This window comes from Cyanistes caeruleus, chromosome 11 (assembly GCF_971803275.1).
Source record: "Cyanistes caeruleus chromosome 11, bCyaCae1.hap1.1, whole genome shotgun sequence".
NCBI lineage: Eukaryota > Metazoa > Chordata > Aves > Passeriformes > Paridae > Cyanistes > Cyanistes caeruleus.
The window spans coordinates 1431287-1449180 of NC_141711.1; the positions used below are offsets into that span (position 1 = coordinate 1431287).

Genomic DNA, 17894 nt, shown 5'->3' on the forward strand with positions numbered 1-17894 from the left:
GGCCCGGCCCGGCCAAGCCCCGGCTCCGCACGGGGCCGGGCGGGCGGCCAAGGCGTGTCGCTGGCGGGCGGGCAGCCGGCTCCCGTCCTGTTCCCCTCCCTCGCTCCCGTCGGCCCGGCCCCCGCGGGCACGGCCCGTGGCCGCCCGCCTTCCTGCCGCCCCCGCCGCCGCCTGGCAGCCGCCCCGCGGGGCTTTCCAGCGCCGCCGCCGCGCCCGGCACGGGGGCTGCACGGCGGGGCCAAAAGGCGAGAAAACCCCCCAAAACCACGAGCTGCGCCAGCCGCGGGGTCTATTCCGCCTTCGGCCGAGCCCCGTTCGGGGCTGGGAACGGACAGGGAGCAGGTAGCGGCTGCCGCGCATCACTGCCCGTCCCTTGAGCCCGCCGCCAGCCGGGCTGCTCTCAGCCATTCTGAGATAAAATGAAAACACGGCACTGCTGGATTTTTATAAGCTAAATCCCGGGGCTGCCTCATGGGCAGGAATGTCACCCGCAGCCCCCAGGGCGAGCCCGGGCTCCCGCGTAGCCTTGGAGGCGCCCGCTGTGCCGATCCCTCACAGCGCCAATGCCCGAATTCCCGAATTCCCGAATTCCCGGCTCAGCAGAGCGGCTCTGTGCCTTTGGAAATGTTGAGCTCACCTTTTGCTAAGCTCATTCCCCGGGGATTTCGGGAGATGCAGCAGGCATTTAAAATAGAAGAACATGTGAGACCTTGTTCTTTCCAAAAGGCCTAAGCATGCACTTGCATAATTTTCAAGTGTTATCCCTGAAATTACATTGGATTTTACTTTTCACAGCATTAAAAAAAAAAAAAAAAGTTCAATCAGAACTTTGCTTCGCAGAAACTAGTATTTCCTCTTTTTAACATTTTATAGATAATATTTTACTTACAAACAAATAAAAACACTTTCTCATGCTGTTACCTTGAAGTTTATTATTTATCAGTGCAGAACTGCAGTTACTTGAGATCTCACTGATTCACTTGACTCGGGCTTGTGAGGACAATGTGATTTTCCAGATTTTATTGTGTTGGGACTTTTATATCCAGTGGGCAATTTATGGCTGCAACATCACGTCTGATGTGCCAGTGCCATTAGTGGCTGGTCTCAGATGCTTCATCTGCCTCAGTCGATGCATTATCGTGTTCAGCAGAAACTGGTAATTTAGCACAATCAATGTCTTGCTTCCTTGAAGAAAGAAACCTTTCAGGGGTTTTAATTCAATGTCTCCTAATCTGCTGGAGGTATTGTATTTCCCCAATATAATCCTGCAAAAAAAACAGTTGTTCTTAAATAAAATATGCTTGATATATAAGTGATGCCTTGAGTAAACCTTAAGCCCTGACAGGACACAGAGAGATGTGATCTCTCTTTAAAAGAGTAAGAAATGCAGTCCAAATGTGTTTGTGTTTGTTCCAGTAATGAGGGAAAGGTGGTGATGGTTAACAAGAACCAAGAGGAAAACCCCCAGCACAGTCATTTTTAAAGTCAAACAGAGGTTGTGCCAAGCCAAGAGGGAAAATGTTTTCTGTTGTATTTTCACATGCTCCTCAGTGTCCCCTCCGTGCAGCCAGACCTTTGGGGGGCTGAGCAGTCCCTGAGTTTGCTTCACAGAGGGATCACACCCCTAATTCCATGCATAACTATTTGTAATTGATTCTGTGAGTAAACACAGCTTGTGGGACTCAGTTTATTTTGATTCTTCTCCCTACCACTGCAGCAATTAAAACTTCCATGGAAGAAAGCAGAGGTTAGGTAAGATATTATAAATATACACCATTAAAAAACAACTTTACAACACAGAGCATCCTACATTAAAAGAAAATTTTTAAGTGCTACAAAAAATGGTTACTGCAAGTAGCAATGACTTTCCCAAGTACCAGTGACATTCCCAAATGCATTTTGGTCTCATGGTACCAATTTTTCTAACATCCCATGCTGGGAATCACCCTCCCCATCAAAACATGTGGAAAAGAAATTGGTAGTACAGGAACGGAGAAGGTCAAAGAAGGTCTATGAAATATTTGACCATTTTGTATTTAAATCACTTCTCCATAGCTTGTATGCGAAAGTGCCAGCCCAATGCAAATCAGCACTGCTGAGTCATGGCCAGAGTGGGGGGAAAAAAGGTAATTTAAAGTGTGACCCAAAAACTATTGTGAGGGAAAGAAAGAAAATCATCCTGCAGCTTTTGAGTTTGGAATTTGAGCCACTCCTTCAGGACAGTTGGAGTGTACCAATTAGGGGACAGTATATCAAGATAAGAAATGCTTAAAACCACTTAAATCAAACATTTATGAAGCACAAATTATTGTAAATATCAGGTAAGGAACTGCAAAAATATTTTTCACCTCAGCATTTTTCAACAGCTTAAAAAAAAATGCCGTCACCTTCTTAAAGTCAAAGGTACAGCAGAGTAGGGCAAAATTCTGAATAGCAGCAAAAGCAGCTATCGGCTCTGGGGGTATTTTATATAAAATAAGAATGTATCAATGAAAAGGACACGATTTTCTTGGTCATTCTGGGTTAATGTCTGTAAATACTTTGGGGTTCATTCTGCAGAGGTTCTGGTTTAAGGCTGCAGGGTTTATAACCCTGTTTTTCCCAGCGCTGAGGATGCGGGGCGGTGCTGGAGGGAGTTTGTGGAGACACAGGGGACAAAAGCTGCTTTGCTACTCCAGCAAAACAACTTTAGCGTTCTGTGCCATTCCCCCCTGGCCGTCGCTTTCCGAGAAGGGAGCGCAGGGTTCAGGACAGGGGATGGATTTGGAGTGAGGGTTATCACTGTCCTGTGTCCCGCTGGTGCTCACAGGAGAGGGACAAAGTCCTCCTCGTCACTCTGGCGTCACTCGGGCATTTATCATCAAAGGCCGCATTGCCAGGGAGCTGTAACGGGGCAGAGGGGTGGGAGCGAGGACTTTGGGCTGAACCGTGGCTGCACCGGCAGCTCTGCAACCCGCGGAGTTGAACTTGGGGTGTTCGGGGGGGCTTTGCAACTCCCCGCAGCTGTGTGAGAGTGCTGGCTCTCGGCCCCCAGCACAGCTCTTCCCTTGAATTCCCACCCCAGGTGTGCCGGTGGCTGAGGTTTAGAAATCTGTTAGAAGACAATTTTATCCCTGTTGTTTCTTACCAATCACATCCTTCCACTCTGGCATTTTCCTACCTTTCCCTTTTAGGTCGGGTGAGGCCACCTGAGGAGAAGATCCCTGGCCAGAGTTTGGCCAAGAGCTCTGCCTCTGAGTGGGTGTTACGAGAAAAACCTCATAGCATTCAAATGAAGGACAAGAGCAACAGCTGTAGTAGAGTTTATGTTCCAGTGATCATGGGACTTTGGGTCGTTTCCTATCTGTTTTTCAGTAACGTGTCTGGTGGTTATAAAATGAGCAGTATTTATCTGACCCGGGAGGCAGAGACATTACCTCATTGTCACGGGGTCAGTGGCAATTAGACTGCAAAGCCCAGCCAAGCAGTGCCGCTGGGTACAATAGTCTGTGGCAGGCTTAACCTTTACGGTCACCGCTGCTGCAGGGGACAGCATCGGAATAGCCAGAGCAGAAATGCCCTTTCCTCCCCAAACCACTCCCAGGCAGCTCACACACGCTCCTCCCTGTGTATGTTAGAAGACTGTAATATATTAATTTAGGCAGGATGGATGGCTTAATGATTTATGTCAGTCTCGATTTGGAGTTTAAGTTCATCCCCAAAAAGGTGTAGTAAGGACTGAGTGTAACGCAAGAGCAATAATTTCTAGACATCAGCCAGCCCGTGGTTACCGTAAACACGGGGTACAAAGGTGAGCAGCCAGGCCAGCAGCCCAATTTAACCTGCACCTGGAGACGGTGACAACGGCACTGGGGAGCAGCCAAGGGCCCTACCCACTGCTGCCCACCAGCAGCTGAGCTGTGCTCAGGGGCTTTTAGAACGGAAACCAGGTGCTTTTCCTCGCTGGAGGTGGCACCCTGATATTTCTGGTCTGGTCACACACGGTTGTTTGTCACACGCAGCTCCTGTCTGTGGGTGACAGGCTCCAATCACAAGCCAAACCCCAGCTGTGAATTTAAGGGCCATTCACTTTCAGAGAGCAGCGTGAACCCCAGAGGAGCCACTGAGGGAGGGGTGCTGGTCACAGCTCCCCACTGTTACTCACTAGTGCCTGCAAGGATTTGTCAGGGGTGGGCAGGATGCTGTGGGAATGCGCCGCAGGAGCCGTGCCTCAGCCTGGCCGCCTGCCACCAGGGCTTTCCTGCTCCCTGGAGTCACCCGAGCCTCTGATTCACGCTGTCTGCTCCTGCACGAGTTCATGCACCACCTCTGGGCTTTTGGTTCAGGAAAATTGCGTGTTCTGCCTGTTTATTTTTTCACTGCATAAAATGTGGGGTTTGGCACAGGCTGAGGGTAACCCTGGTCTTCCAGAGAGACGAACTGGGAGAGAGGGGAGGGGGCAGCACTGTGGGTACTGTACAAGCTTGTAATCTCCCCTCTTGCTTTACAGTTCCAGTTACTCAGAATTAGGGTGAGGATGTGGGTAAGGAGCAAGATTTTCTCCTACAGCCATTCAGACTGAGTACTAGACCCACAAAAAATACTAGGAACTAGGCTTAGAAAAGATCTGAAAAGCAAAAATCCAGGAATTTATGTTCTTACCTTGTAGGCATCCACTCAGGCCCTGAGTTTGGGGTCTCAGTTCTTAGGCAGGCTATGGGGAGAAGGGTGGGTGTATGTGGAAGGCAGGAGAACCTCTGGCACAGGGCTGTAGCCTCTGGTCAGCACTGAACACACTTCCAGCTGCTTTTCTGTGCTGGAGTCACAGCTGGGAGCTCTGCCCAGGGCGAGGTGGGAGCAAAGCGCAGTATGCACTGGGGAGCAGCCTGGAAGAGCCAGGTAAAAGCTTTAACTAGCAGGATGTCCCTGAGATAGGAGCTGCTTCATTGTTCCGTGGATGCTTATTCCTTCAAACCCCTCCCCAGGTGAGGGGATCCTGCAGCCCACAGCCTTGTTATCCATGCCTGCTCCAGGCAACAGCCAAGGATTTTTATTCTCTGCACCCCTGCCCTGTGCATCTGTGCCAATGGTGAGCAGTAGCTGTTGGTAGAGCATTCCCTTAATAAATGGATTGCTGTGTCTGGGCTGGTGCACAGTGGCTCCTTCAGGGCCATCCATTCATCCCAGACATCCTTTGCACTGCTGCCCTTGGCTCCGTGCAGGAAATTTTCACAGGGTTGGGAAGAAGCTTAGGAGCGTCCGTGATGGCACTGACATCAAAGGGCTGCGAGGAACCTGCCTTTCCATCTCTTCCCAACATTTACATTGAGCAGGTTTTGGAGGCCACCATTTCCTTCTATTCCTCCTACTTCCTAATTTTAGGGAAAAAAGGGAACAAGCTCTGGTTGCCAACCACAAACACACACCTTTGGGAGAGAGGCTCCTGACGCAGCAGAGCAGGATGTCTGCACATTCAGGAGGAGCCCATCAGCAGCATTTCCCTGTGGATGACTCATCCTGCCCGGCCAGCCCTGCCTGTTTGAGGTTTTCCATAGTCCTGGCTTCTTCCAGATTTGGAGCAGCTGTAGTTTTGGGGGTGTCTCCAGGGTGACTCTGCATTTCCATGCATTTTGGGTTTAAACAGCTTAATTCCCTCATCAGCTCCAGATCTGTGGACACAATCCAGGTTGCTCTCTGCAAAAGTCTGCTGGCTATTGAGGTGACCTTTTGTACCAGAATGAGATTCACTGGCAGCAAAAATTCAAATTAAAGGCAATAAGTACATTTATCAGCAAAGGCAGTCAGCCACTGGGCCACATTGCAAAGGTCTACACCAAATTTAGCATCACATGGAGACGAAGATGTGGGGCAGTTTTCCCATCACTTTGGGGCTGGACACTGGGAGATACTCTGTGGTTTGAGTCTCACAGGTAGTTATGCTACTGCCCAACCACATGTTGTACCAGGGGAGGTTTAGATCAGATGTTAGGGACATTTTTTCACAGAAAAGGTTGTAAAGCATTAAAAGGTGCTGCCCAAGGAAGTGGAGGAGTCACCATCCCTGTAAGTGTCCCAAAAAACCTGTGGAAGTGGCATTGAGGACACGGTTTAGTGGTGAACATTGGGGCAGGGCTGGGTTGATCATTGACTTGATGATCTTAAAGGTCTTTTCCAACCTTAACGATTCTATGATTCTACTTGATTATAACAGTTCTTTGGTTTGTGAATAATGAATCATCCTGTGATTAAATTGATGCAAAAAACACCCGTGGTGTGTAAATAGAGGCAAGCTGGAGTTTTTAGCTCCTTTTGGGGTTGCTAACACCGAGGGGATAGAATTTTCTTCCTGGAATGTGATTGTACATGATGTTTGCACCCATCATTCATAAGGAAAAGTTTCTTACAGATTTAACAGATTGTGTTTCCATCTCTGCTGCGTAAAAACAGTGTTATGGACACAAGTGAAATGGAAATCATAACACAGCATCTCCACTATTTTAAGAGTCATATTGGAACACATGGAACAGAGATGGAATTCCACTCTTCGCTGCCTTCAGATTTGGTGTTCTGTGTATTTACTTAGCGCTAGAAAAGGAAAGTGAAAACAAACCCCAGCCTCAATAAAGCCCAGGAACAGGCTCTGCTCCTGCCCATTCCCTTGGGACCAGGCACCATTTCCAGGCAGTGGAAGGGCTCTGGGCAAGCAAGGGCTGCAAAGTCATTCCTGAGATAAGAAAGGAGAAGAAAAGGGCTGAGAGTCAGGGTGAGAGGAGCCAGCTGAGGAGCACTAATGGGTGAGAAAGGCGAGAGCCAGGTCTGAGGGATGGATGGCAGTGCTTCTGGGGCTGCCTGCAAATGGCTCTGGCTGTTCCTGCTCCGTGGGGCTCCAGGGGAAGCACCTGCCTCGAGGCAATTTATCCAGCTGTCAGCGTGTTCTCACACAGACTCTGGATGCATCCCAGCATTGGGACTCCGGCTGTGCACAGGGTGCTTTTCCCATCTCCTGGTTATTGTTGAATTTCAGGCTTTTTTCCTGTGTTGCACTGGCTCAAACTGCTCCTGTTTCTCCCATGGAGACCTGAAAACACGGAGAAGGTTTGGGCACTTCCACACCAGCAGTCAAACTCTAAATCAATCAGATTTTCTAGGTTTGTTTTTTTTTTTTTTTTCTTTTTTTTTTTTCCTGTGAACTTCTCTGCGCAATTCCAGCTGCATCTCCTGAGTTACTCTGATTCCGTCCAGAGTAATTCTTTAATTCTTTTCCTTACACAGCTTCAATTCCAAGTGTGCCCCTCACACACGTAACTGCAGCAAGGCAGCCAGGATTGGGCAGGCTGCTCTGATCCAAGTGTCCGCTGTGGCATCTCCTGCATGCACGTCACAATTTCGGGGTGACTAAGCACATTGGCAGTGGTGTGCAGTGGCATCTCTAGAGCACTGCTCTATATTTGTCTTTCCTTCCTCTGTTTGTGTCGGTTTAAAAGGAAAAAAGCGGGTTCAAGCTACGTGCTGACAAGATTTGGCGATTCTGGATGGCAGGAGGGGTACGAGGCTCGGCGCAGCGAGTACTGGAAAGATATTTGTCACTGCAGATTCTGCCTGTCATATGCAGAGATGACATACAGATCTCCCTCTGACAGATTGATAGTCATTCCGAGATGCATCCACCCACAAAAACCACAGACATGCTGCTTGACTCAAATCTTGACTTTAACCACAACTTTGTGATGCAAAACTGGTGGAGTTTTTGGTACTTTTTGTTAAAAATGAAATCTTTATAGGGGTTTTCCAGCATCCTTGCTAGTTACTAAAAACAAACCAACATCAGCCTACTGGATGGGACAGCTCAGTTTACTCGTGGGTGGTTTTGACATTCAGCTCATTAACATGTTTAGTCTGAAAGAAGGTTGGAAAGGTAGTAAATAAAAAATTGGATGGAGAAGTACAGCATCTCTCCAGAAGCTCCTCCTTATGTCGCAGTGACAATGCCAGTTTCACTTAGAAGGACTATTTGTCCTGATTTTACTCCAGATATCCCCAGCTCGTCCTGAGCCAGCTCCCAGCCTGGTCAGTGTGTTTGGAGGAGTAAATCACCGTGCTGAGTGTAAAGGTTACGCTCCGTGCTGGCCGGGGCCAGGAAATTCACAGCTCGGCACGGAACTTCCAGCGCGGCGTGGGAGAACGCTGGCCCTCAGCCAGGGGTGTCCCAGGAAAACAGGAGCCACCCCAGCATGAGCTTACAGCCCCTTGTGTCCCCTGCTGGGGAAGGCACTGGACATGGAAGTGGCTCTGGCCGTGGTGGCTCCACAGGCATCCCCCGGGACCTCCTGCCCTGGATGGTCCCGATGGAGCGGGGATGTGGAGCAGGTGATCCCTTCCCACCTGAGCCATTCTGGGATCGGATGTGCGCCTGGAATTGCAGCCAGCGGATCTGCAGAGCACGGAGAACACACATGGCAGCGTCCTCAGCTGCTCACGTTGGAAAAGGGAAAGGGAAAGTGCTCCAGTGAAGTTTCTCTTGTTCGGAAATACAATGGGCAATTTAAAACCCCTATTAGGCGTGAGTGTAGGAGCATTTCCCGTCGGGGAGACGAGGGGGATTGTTCTATGGAGCTGTATTATGACTTCCCCGATATCAATCAAGCCCCCATTATGTAACGAGGTCTCCATCACACGCGCCCCAGTGCGAGGCCCCGCCGCGAGCACCGAGGCTGCAATCCCGGCTCCTTTGTCCTGCCCTCCGCCAATTTGCTGCAAAATTGAGGATGAGCCTTGAATTTGCCATTGTGGCGGTGCTGGGGCCGCGGCTGTGCTTTCAGAGCAGTTATTTGCATTGCCTTGATTAGCATGTCACCTGCTTCATTAGCGGAGAAAAGGCTCCTCCACGCACTCAGCCAGTCATGCAAACTGAGGAATGCACGGAGATCCTTCCCCTCTAGGGCTTTCCATTACTAACAGAATTGGTAGATTCGGTTTGGTTCTTCCTCTTCAGAAGGTCACTTTGATTTCCACCTCCACATGGAAATTCTTATTTAAGAGACCAAGTAATCATGCTCTCAAACTTTAGCATCCCGCTTAATGAAACCTGATGCCAAAGGAAAACCCAGGTGTGTGCAGGGCAGGTGGAACCTCCCTGGTTTCAATCTAATCCTTAAACCAACAGCCATCTGTCTGTCACCCAGTCATTAATTTTACTGGATGTCAGCGATGTGTTTTTAGAGCCAAAAAGCTCCTTCCTGTGCAGGACCTAAACTTACATTACAGGTGCCTCTCTCGGGTTTTGGAGGGGTTTTTCCACTTGAGAGTCCAACAATTGTGAATAAAGCTTTTTGTGATGTCAGAGATACTCAGCTTTTGTGGAAAGGAGTACCCCAAATGGGGAAGTTAAGCAGATCCCTCACACAGCTTTTCTCTGAGATCAGGAAGTTGCCATGGGGCACCAGGTCTCAATCCAGAACGGGAAAGTCCTAACACAGATTTGACCTTGGAAGCTGCAGGGACAGAGCCACCCCCAGCCCCAGCAGGGTTTTGGCCATTCTCTGCCTCTGCTGGCACAGCTGTGATACAGCCAGAATGAAAAATAATAATAAAAAAAAAAGCTTAGAAGACCCGAGAGTGAAAAAAGGAAAAAAGTGTTAAATGTCACTGCAGAAATGAATCTGAATGACCTGTTTGTGGGCTGAGGGGAGGAAGAGTCACCTTCCTCTGCTGACCATCTGACACAGCCTCTGCTCAGGCTGGGGACACAGTGTGACCTCCCGAGCCGTGTGTGCCACTCCTGGAACCACCCAGCATCCCAGGGCGGTGGCTGTGCTCTGCTTCTCCTGCTGCAGCTGCACCCCAGGGACAGAACCTCCCTTTTTGCATCTCCCCAAGCTCCTGGGAGGGCAGAGCCGCAGTGAGCAGCAGGTTCCAGCCCGCTGCTCTGACACGGATCACGGAGCGGGGCTGTGCCAGCGCTCACTGCGCTCCTGCCTTTTTAAGGTAAAGATGAAGCAACAGCGCACATCCTCAGGGGTGCCCTCTCAGGCTGTGCTCAGCCCTCTCACCTGACTGCCAGGGGCTCCGGGCAGCCTGACAGATTTGTGTGTCTGCTTCTCCCTGGATGGCAGGAGGGGAAGGAGTGAGTCAGGTACGTGTCTCTGCTGCTCAGGGAAAACAAAATCCTGCTCGTCCAGCGCGCCACGCCGGCGGCAGCCGCAGCGCCGCGCTCCCTCTGCACACACCTTGCTGCAGAGGGGGAGACAGATTTGCCAGGAGATATAAATGGAAATACATGTGATTAAGGAGTCACAATCTCACCGATAAATCTGGCTGGGAGACTGCTGGTCAGGCTGCCCTCCTTCCTCTCTCCCGCTGAGCTTTCCTGATGACCCGAGCTCGGGACACGCACCCTCCTCAGACGGTTGTGTGCACTTCCCAGATTAAAGATGATTAATTGTACCAGGTAGTTCCTGCTACATCTTAATCAAATACACATAATCAGCAACGCTCCTGTGCACACGATGCTTGGAGCTGGAGGGGTTTTTAACTCTCACATGCTCCACTGACAGCCACAAACCTAAACTAGCAGTGGGGAGAGTGTGAAGTATCCCAGCCTGGGGTGACTGCAGGGGAAGTTCCCTGGGTGCCAGTGCCTCTCATTACTGGAGGAGGGACATGCTCTGGTTTTAAAAAAATCCACCTCTGCCTCTCTGGGCACTGGGAAAAGCCCCATCCTTACCTGCCAGGCCCCTGTGACACCACACCCCAGGACACAAGAGTGTGACAGAACACAGAACTGCCACACATCACCTTGGAGAGGACACAAACCACCAGCAGCCTCTGACTGTAGAGTATTTTGCATCATTTATTTAAATACCTATATTTATGCATTTACAAATTTTCATAGCTCTGTCTGTAGCTTTTTTTCTTTTTTTTTTTTTTTCTCTTTTGTAGACAGTATTGCAGAGAGAAGTCAGCTTCTGTAAAATGAGGTCCATGTATAAAACTATGCAGCGGATTGGAGGAAAAAAAACCAACCAAACAACAACCTGACAAGTTTCCTTTCACACTCTGGAGAATCAGAAACCAAAGAAAGTGGCCAAATGAAAGGGGACAGGGAGAGGAAGGGGTGGGACACAGCAGCCTCAAACCAGTGGCTCTCACACAAGCATTACACACATCAGTGCTCAGCTACAGGACACGTTTCAGTCGGTGCAGCGCCTGTTTGCTAAAGCTTTAGCAGGCACGTAGGTCTCTAATGAAAAAATAGAAGGAGAGGATCCTACACACTGAGAATGCAAAGCCTGGACAGCCTCAGCTCGGTCCTGGGAGACTGCACCGACTCGCCAGCAGTGCATCCTCATTCCAAACTTCATTTTGCATAAAAAGTTCCCTTTAAGAAATCTTAGCATTTAAAAAACCCAACCCGGTGTCTGAGCTCTTCTAGCCTCAGTACTCTAAAGAAATCTCTTGAAAAATACCTCCTGCTTTCCTCACTCGGAAGCTTCAAAATAACATTTTGCTTTAATCGATACCAATTGAACAGCTCACGGAGTCCCAGCGTCATCCCTGGGAGGAAGAGGCAACAAATATGGCATTGCAAGATATTTACACACATGGTACAAAAATGTCCAAGGGTATGAAAAAATCACCAGTTACACAATTTTGCAGCAGCCTCATTTACACCTGTAATTTTATACCATTTATTACATTGTACTAACACACCAGATCCAAAGATGTGCACTCCCTTTAGGACATTCAGGAGTTCCAAATATATTGTGATTGCATAATTCATATTGCACAATTGTATAAAAACATAAATACTAGCTATTCTATTCTTTTTTTTTTTTAAATACAAAATACATGTCACATAGTCAAATAATCTTTTCAAGTGCAATTCAGGTGCTCTCTTAAGTCCTTCCAAGGAAAAGGCAATTTTGATAGTTTTGGCACAAAGTTTAACCTCTGTCCCGTGCCAACAGTTCTAATCACAATCCACACGCCCCCAGCTTGATAGAGTAGCAGTCATGTACATCTAAGTATAAAACCAGGGTATTTACAGGATGCACAGGAGGTTCAGGGAGCAGCCCCTGGGCCGGGGATGGTCCCGGAGGGGCCGTGTCCCTCCCAGCTCAGGCTGGCTGCTGCTGCAGGTTCACATTCATGGGCGGGGGGTGTCCAAGGAGACCGATGCGCTGCTTCTGCTTCCTCTGCTCTGTCATCTGGAAAATTAACAAGTTTGCTCATTAGGCCTCGGCTCTTCCTGTGCGTCAGCTCGCCCAAGGGCCTGTTGTGCTCGGTGTTTGCTCCGGAGCGCCGGCTCCAGCCCGTCCGTGTGCCTGGGGATGCTGGGCCAGGGACGCTGCAGCCTGCAGAGAGCTCCTGGCAGGAATTCCCTGCAACCCGTCCAGCACAGACAGAGGGGGTGGAAAAAGGGGCGAGCCCTGCTCTCAGGCTGGGAATACCCTTGCCTTTGCTGGAAAAGACTGGAGTGAGCCAAGAGCCCTCCCCATCTGCCAAGGCAGGATTTAACCAGCTCACTGCCACACACCCCCAACGTCAGCATTCCCCATCTGCTGCCCGGTAATTAAATAATGTTTCTCCTGATCGGTGAACCGTGAATGGAAAATGGATCACTGTTTGTTATTACTGATACTGAGAAATGGCCACAGTCCAATGGCTCCACTCTGGCTTCTTGAAACTTTGGGAGGTTTCTGCAAGTTACATAAGCCATGTAAGGAATGACTCTGGCTGGGCAGGAGCGAACAGCTGGATCCCACAGCTGGATCCCACAGCTCCTACTGCGCTGTGGAGGAGCCGACACTGGGATGGCTCACAGGGAACGCCAGGACAGCCCCTCATCCCTGCACCACCGAGGGCACCTGGGCTCCCCCAGAGCCCCCTCAGGGCTCAGCACACAATCCACGCTCCCATCCTGCTCCTGCTGCTCCTTCCAGCCACATCCACCATTTAACTTCTCCAGCTTTTTCTGTCTAGTGACAAACACCAGCCAATGTCACTGCTCATGGCAGCAACCCCAGGAGAAGGGAGGTGGTGTGGCCACGTTTGGTTCATTTGTGACACACTTGGGATCACGGAATTGTTAAATTGGATGAGACCTCTAAGATCAAATCCAACAGTCAGCCCAGCCCCACCACCAGAGTCACCACTAAACCACTGAGTGCACCTGTTTAAAAGCCCAGTTTGGCAGATGGAGTTTCCCAGCTGGTGCAGGGTATCCTGGCCAGCGGCTGACCTCGGGTCTGGAGCTCTCTGTGGGGACTGGGATTGCTCCAAGGCTCCTCCACAGCCCGGATGTGCTGCACACCCCACACCTCCCTGTGTGTCCAGTGGCACTCCTTTAACTCCCTGAACCACCAGGAAAAGGCTGAAACACCAGCATTCCTCTTGAAACCATAATTAAGCTCGACCTCAGCGCAGCACTTGCTCACTGCCTGGCCCAAGGGGAGGCAGAGCTGCTGCTCTCCCGTTCCCCAGGGCTGCCCACAGCCTCCCAGGCCAGGACACACCTCCTGCTCCTCTGCACAGCTGCTGGAATTCTCTCCACAAAAACCTGATGCTTCACAGGGAATGGGAGCAGGAGGAGAGGGGTCTTCCCAGAGCTCCCTGAACACACACGCAATCCCTGCTGAACCTGAATGTTAAACTGCTTCTAAGATAACCCACACGTGGAAATTCAGAGAGGCCACAAGGACTTGGCTTAAAAATGCCCCTTGACATTAATTATCTTCCCTGAGCAAACCAGGAGTCACAATTTCACACTGCCAATAAACTGATTCAGAGAACACATGGAATAAAAATGGAAAGAAAGAGGAATAATGAAAAGGGACTGTAGGGGATATTTTTCAGGCTGGGCAGAAAAGGGATGGTGCACCCTGCTGCAGGTGTTTGTAGAAGATGTGGCTTTAAAAAAAGGGAAGAATAAAGCATCCAACCATAAATAAGAGGGAGAAATGCAGTTTTAGTGTCGATGCAGAACATTATTAATCCTGCACGATGCTTAATGCTTGTGTGGAGGGCCCAGGGCTGCAGGAGGGAGCGACTTATTGCCATTATATTTACTGGAGAGTGAATCTCCTGCAGCAGCTTTCCACTGCCAGCATGCCTGGGCTAAGAGGCCATAAAAGCCACGCACAGCGAATCCCCAGAGAGCTGCCAGGCCCTGGACTGTGCTGACAGGACCCAAACACCACCCAAGGGGTCCCCTGGGGTTCAGCTGAGCCAGGCTGGGCTCCCCGATGACACCTGGGGCTGCTGGAGGCTCCCAAGGCTACGGAGAGTTGGAGCCACCTCTGGGAACAGGACAGGAGCAGGGACAGGGACAGGAGCAGGGACAGGGACAGGAGCAGGGACAGGAGCAGGGACAGGGACAGGAGCAGGGACAGGAGCAGGATCCCACAGGACACGGGGGCTGCTGGCAGCTGAGTCAGCCCAAGCCACACCTGCAGCTCAGGGGTCTGTCCCCACCAGGGCCCGGCCCCAGGAGCGATGCTCGCACTCAGTGACACTGGAGGAGGTGCTGGGAAGGATTTCTGGGTGATTACATCGAATCCCCTGCTGCTGCAGACAATTATGGTGTAATCTTTTCGCACAGAATTAAAGTGATCAGGATTTTAATGGCTCTTGGTGCACTTTGGGGAAGCAGGCGGGCTGGAACTCGGCTTCTAATAATTAGAGTCTCCAGAAACCTAACTTGAGCTTGAAGAGCAAATGAATGAGAGGTTTTCCCTTTATTTAATTACAAGAAAATAAATACAAATAAAAATTCCCCGAGTTAGTTCCTTTCCTGGAGACAGTTCCTGATCAGGAGGAGGGATATACTGGCTTTGTCACATAATTGGAGCATCCTGCATCTTCAGCAGGGCTCTCAATAATGGTACTTAGGGGAATTCCTAAAAGCTATCACCACATTAATGAAGCTGGTTTCCTCTCTTGCTTTTACAGTCAAATAGCTCTCTAAAAGCTAAACCCTTCATTCTTATTTTCACAAAGAGCAAAGAAGGGTTTTAGTGCTTGGTCAGCCAAGAGGGCTGCGAGCTTCAGAAGAAATGTGAATGTGTCGTGAGGCCGTGGGGAGGCTCCTGTGCCTGCAGAGCCCTTGGAGTCAGAGCCTTTAGCAGGGAAACACATGGGGAGGGATGATTGTTTCCAGGCAAAACAGCCAAACCACTGCCCAGCAAGAATTAAAGCCCAGACAAAAGAGCAACTGCCTCTGCCCTCCATCCTCAGCCCAACTGGAGCAAGGGGCTCTGTGGAACCGTGCCTGAGAACTAATTACAGCCCGGGGCAGCGAGGCTGTCAGCTCCCAGTCCCCCACATTAATCCCTTCCTTGCCTCCACAGGGTGCTGGGACAGGGCCCAGCTCCAGCCCGAGTGCAGAGCGTGATCGGAAGGCAGGAGCCGGATCTCGGGCAGGGCTGGCTGCCAGGGCCTCCTGACAGAGGAGGGCTCCGTGGAGACCCCCAGCCAGCCCAGCAGAGCCAGGCAGCAGGGATGGCATCAGTGCTGGGAGAGGAACTGACCCAGGGCTGCTGGGCCACTCCTGCCCCGGGCAGCTCCATCCACCACCCGGGTGCAAGTCAGCAATTCATCCTACCCAGTGCCAGTACCGACATACATTCACTAATTGAACCATCTGGCTCAGGTTATTAATGCACAGAGATTAGCAGCCACCACAAACAGCAGCAGCTTTCCCTCCAGATCGGCTGCAATCCCCGTGGACAACACCAGCTAAAGCCCTGCTGCCTCTGCCTGTCACAAAGCCCCACGATGCCCTCCAGCCCAGCCAGGGCCAAGCAGCTCTTGCTGCAGAGAAGCTGCTGCACCACAAAAACACCACGAGCTCCGTGGAGCGCTCGCCAGCTCCGCAGCAGCTGTGCTTGGTGCAGTGCAAACCCCTCCTGGGGATGTGTGTGCTGCAGGCTGAGGGTGGCAGCAGCCAAATCACATCTGCACAGCAGCACCGAGGGAGCAGCACCGCCAGGAACCACCCCAGTGCTCCTCCAGTTTCTCGGTGGGTTTTGAGGTGCACACAGTGACACAGCCCTTGTGTCGGTGTCACACCTCTGGCTGACAGGATCGCGCTCAGCTCTTCGGGTTACAACCCCAAACAACAACAACAACACAGGCTCCCTGCACCAGCCAGGGCTGACTGAAGTTAACTCTGGTGATGTTTCTAACACAGGTTTTCCCTTTCTGATGTGGCCACTTTGGAACTCGCCAGTTGGGCCAGCAGCAGGCAGCTCAGCTGGAGCACGGGGCTCTGGGGGAACATCTGGTTTGTTCAGCTCTTCCCTAACCACGAGTTCCTCTGGGAAAGCTCTCCCTGGAGTCTGGAGAAACCGTGGAGCTGCAGAAGCCCAGCAGGAGCCGAGTGCCACCCATCACGGTGTGGGGCCACTCCTTACCTGATCCTTGAGCTCCGAGAGCTGCCCAGAGAGGTTGGTCACGAGCTTCATGGTGGACTCCAACTTCTCCTGCAGGTTCCTCAGCTCGTTCTGCTCTCCCTCCGAGTCGCTGCTGACCAGGGACATGGCCCTCATCCGGGGGAACCAGTCCAGGTTTCTCTCCTGAGGATCACACAGCAGGGCACAATTAGCACATGAAAACCTGTCCCGGGAGCACAGCACAGCCAGCTCTGAGGGACATTCCTGGGATGCAGCAGCTCTGTGCTTATCTGCAGTTATCTGCACTTGCATCTCACTGGAAAGTTTGCAAAGTGCCAGCCCGAGGCACTGCTGGGAATTGGGGCTGCTCAGTGCTGGGGTTCCCTCTCCAGCTACTCACTGTCCCCAGCCCTTGCTCCCTCTCACACACCTCAGGATAAATGCTCAAACACTGGACATTAAACCAGCCCAGATCTCACGTCTGGACTCAGCATTTCCCACTGCTAGAAATCCACTGCCATCCTACAATCTTTTCATTTGTGTTTGAGGAAGATTTTCTGCTTTTTTTGGTCAAGCAAAGCTTGGCTGTGCCCTCTGATAAAAGAAACCAAGTTCTACCTAAAAATTCTTCCATAGCTGAAATACTTCCTTTTTACTGAAAAAGAGAATCATATTTTGAGTGTCTGGTTCAGGCTAGAATGTGGGATAGCAGTATTACCAAGCACTGCCTGTAGAGTTTTCCTTCAGCCATACAAATTCTCTCATATTCCATGTTTAAGTTACAGTCAGGAATGTCACTGGACACACTCTGAGGAGCCTGAACAGTCACCCAGGCACTCGTGTACATGCCAGAGATGTTAAAAATAAAGGCAGGAGCGGAACAGAAAGCCACAAAAGAGGAGGAGGGGTGCACCCCACGTCCTGACACCTTACAGTTCAACATCAAACTGGTTTCCCATCCAGTCTGGTTCTCCTCCCACGCCACAGATAAGCTCTGAAATGGAAGCTGAACTGGGGCTGGCTGAGGTGAGGGTGTGTGTGCTCCCACAGGTGACACAGCTGGGGAGGTTCAGACACACCAGAGTCACTGCATTAACACCGAGGGATGCACTTAATCAAAAATCAATCAACCCTGCTGATTAACAGTGACCAAAGCTCACCCCGCTGCACTGGCCAGGCTCTTCTCTGGGCTCTCAGCTTGGTTTTACAGCACTGTGAACTCCTGGCTTTTTGTCATTCCCTGCCTGAATCTCCAGCTCCCGCTTCCCTCCATGCTGCCCTCATTCCCAGGAGCATCCATCCTGCTTCATCAGGGCTGTGCACCTCTACAGAGAGCTCCAGTCACATCCTCTCTGCAATTCAGATGCCATGCCAAGACTCATCAGCTTAAATTAGCTGCTTGTGATCTGCCTGGAGTTCCCTTTTGCCAGGATGAGAAGGCAGAAAGCAGGCCCTTTCCCATGCAGCCACCACAGCATTCCCACGTGATGCAGAACTGCCAGGAAGGCTGTTTGCTCCTGATCT

The 17894-nt window shown here is 50.8% G+C and overlaps 1 protein-coding gene and 1 long non-coding RNA gene across 29 annotated transcripts in view; both read right to left on the reverse strand.

The window, feature by feature from the left end:
* Positions 1-913: 913 nt before the first annotated feature.
* LOC111934930 (uncharacterized) lies at positions 914-10671 on the reverse strand. Of its 5 annotated transcripts, XR_015275041.1 has the most exons (7): positions 10541-10671; positions 10282-10442; positions 6883-7057; positions 6590-6703; positions 5406-5648; positions 4642-4865; positions 914-1265 (listed from the first exon to the last, which is right to left on the reverse strand). It is a non-coding gene; the product is annotated as an uncharacterized LOC111934930 (long non-coding RNA). The 5 variants fall into 5 exon arrangements; XR_015275043.1 differs by lacking the exons at positions 914-1265; positions 4642-4865 and having other exon boundaries at positions 5641-5726; XR_015275042.1 differs by lacking the exons at positions 914-1265; positions 4642-4865; positions 5406-5648 and adding an exon at positions 10029-10080 and having other exon boundaries at positions 6252-6703.
* A 137-nt stretch (positions 10672-10808) lies between these two features.
* ITPR1 (inositol 1,4,5-trisphosphate receptor type 1) overlaps positions 10809-17894 on the reverse strand; it is a 159353-nt gene continuing 152267 nt past the window's right edge. For 21 of the 24 annotated variants that reach the window (XM_086846201.1, XM_086846198.1, XM_086846206.1 and 18 more), the window contains 2 exons: positions 16392-16553; positions 10809-12185 (listed from right to left, as the gene is read on the reverse strand). In XM_086846201.1, the coding sequence (XP_086702327.1) occupies positions 12096-12185; positions 16392-16553 (252 nt within the window). In that variant the 3' untranslated portion in view covers positions 10809-12095. The remainder of the gene's footprint in view (positions 12186-16391; positions 16554-17894) is intronic. The other 3 variants (XM_086846215.1, XM_086846212.1, XM_086846211.1) reach the window with 1 other exon arrangement.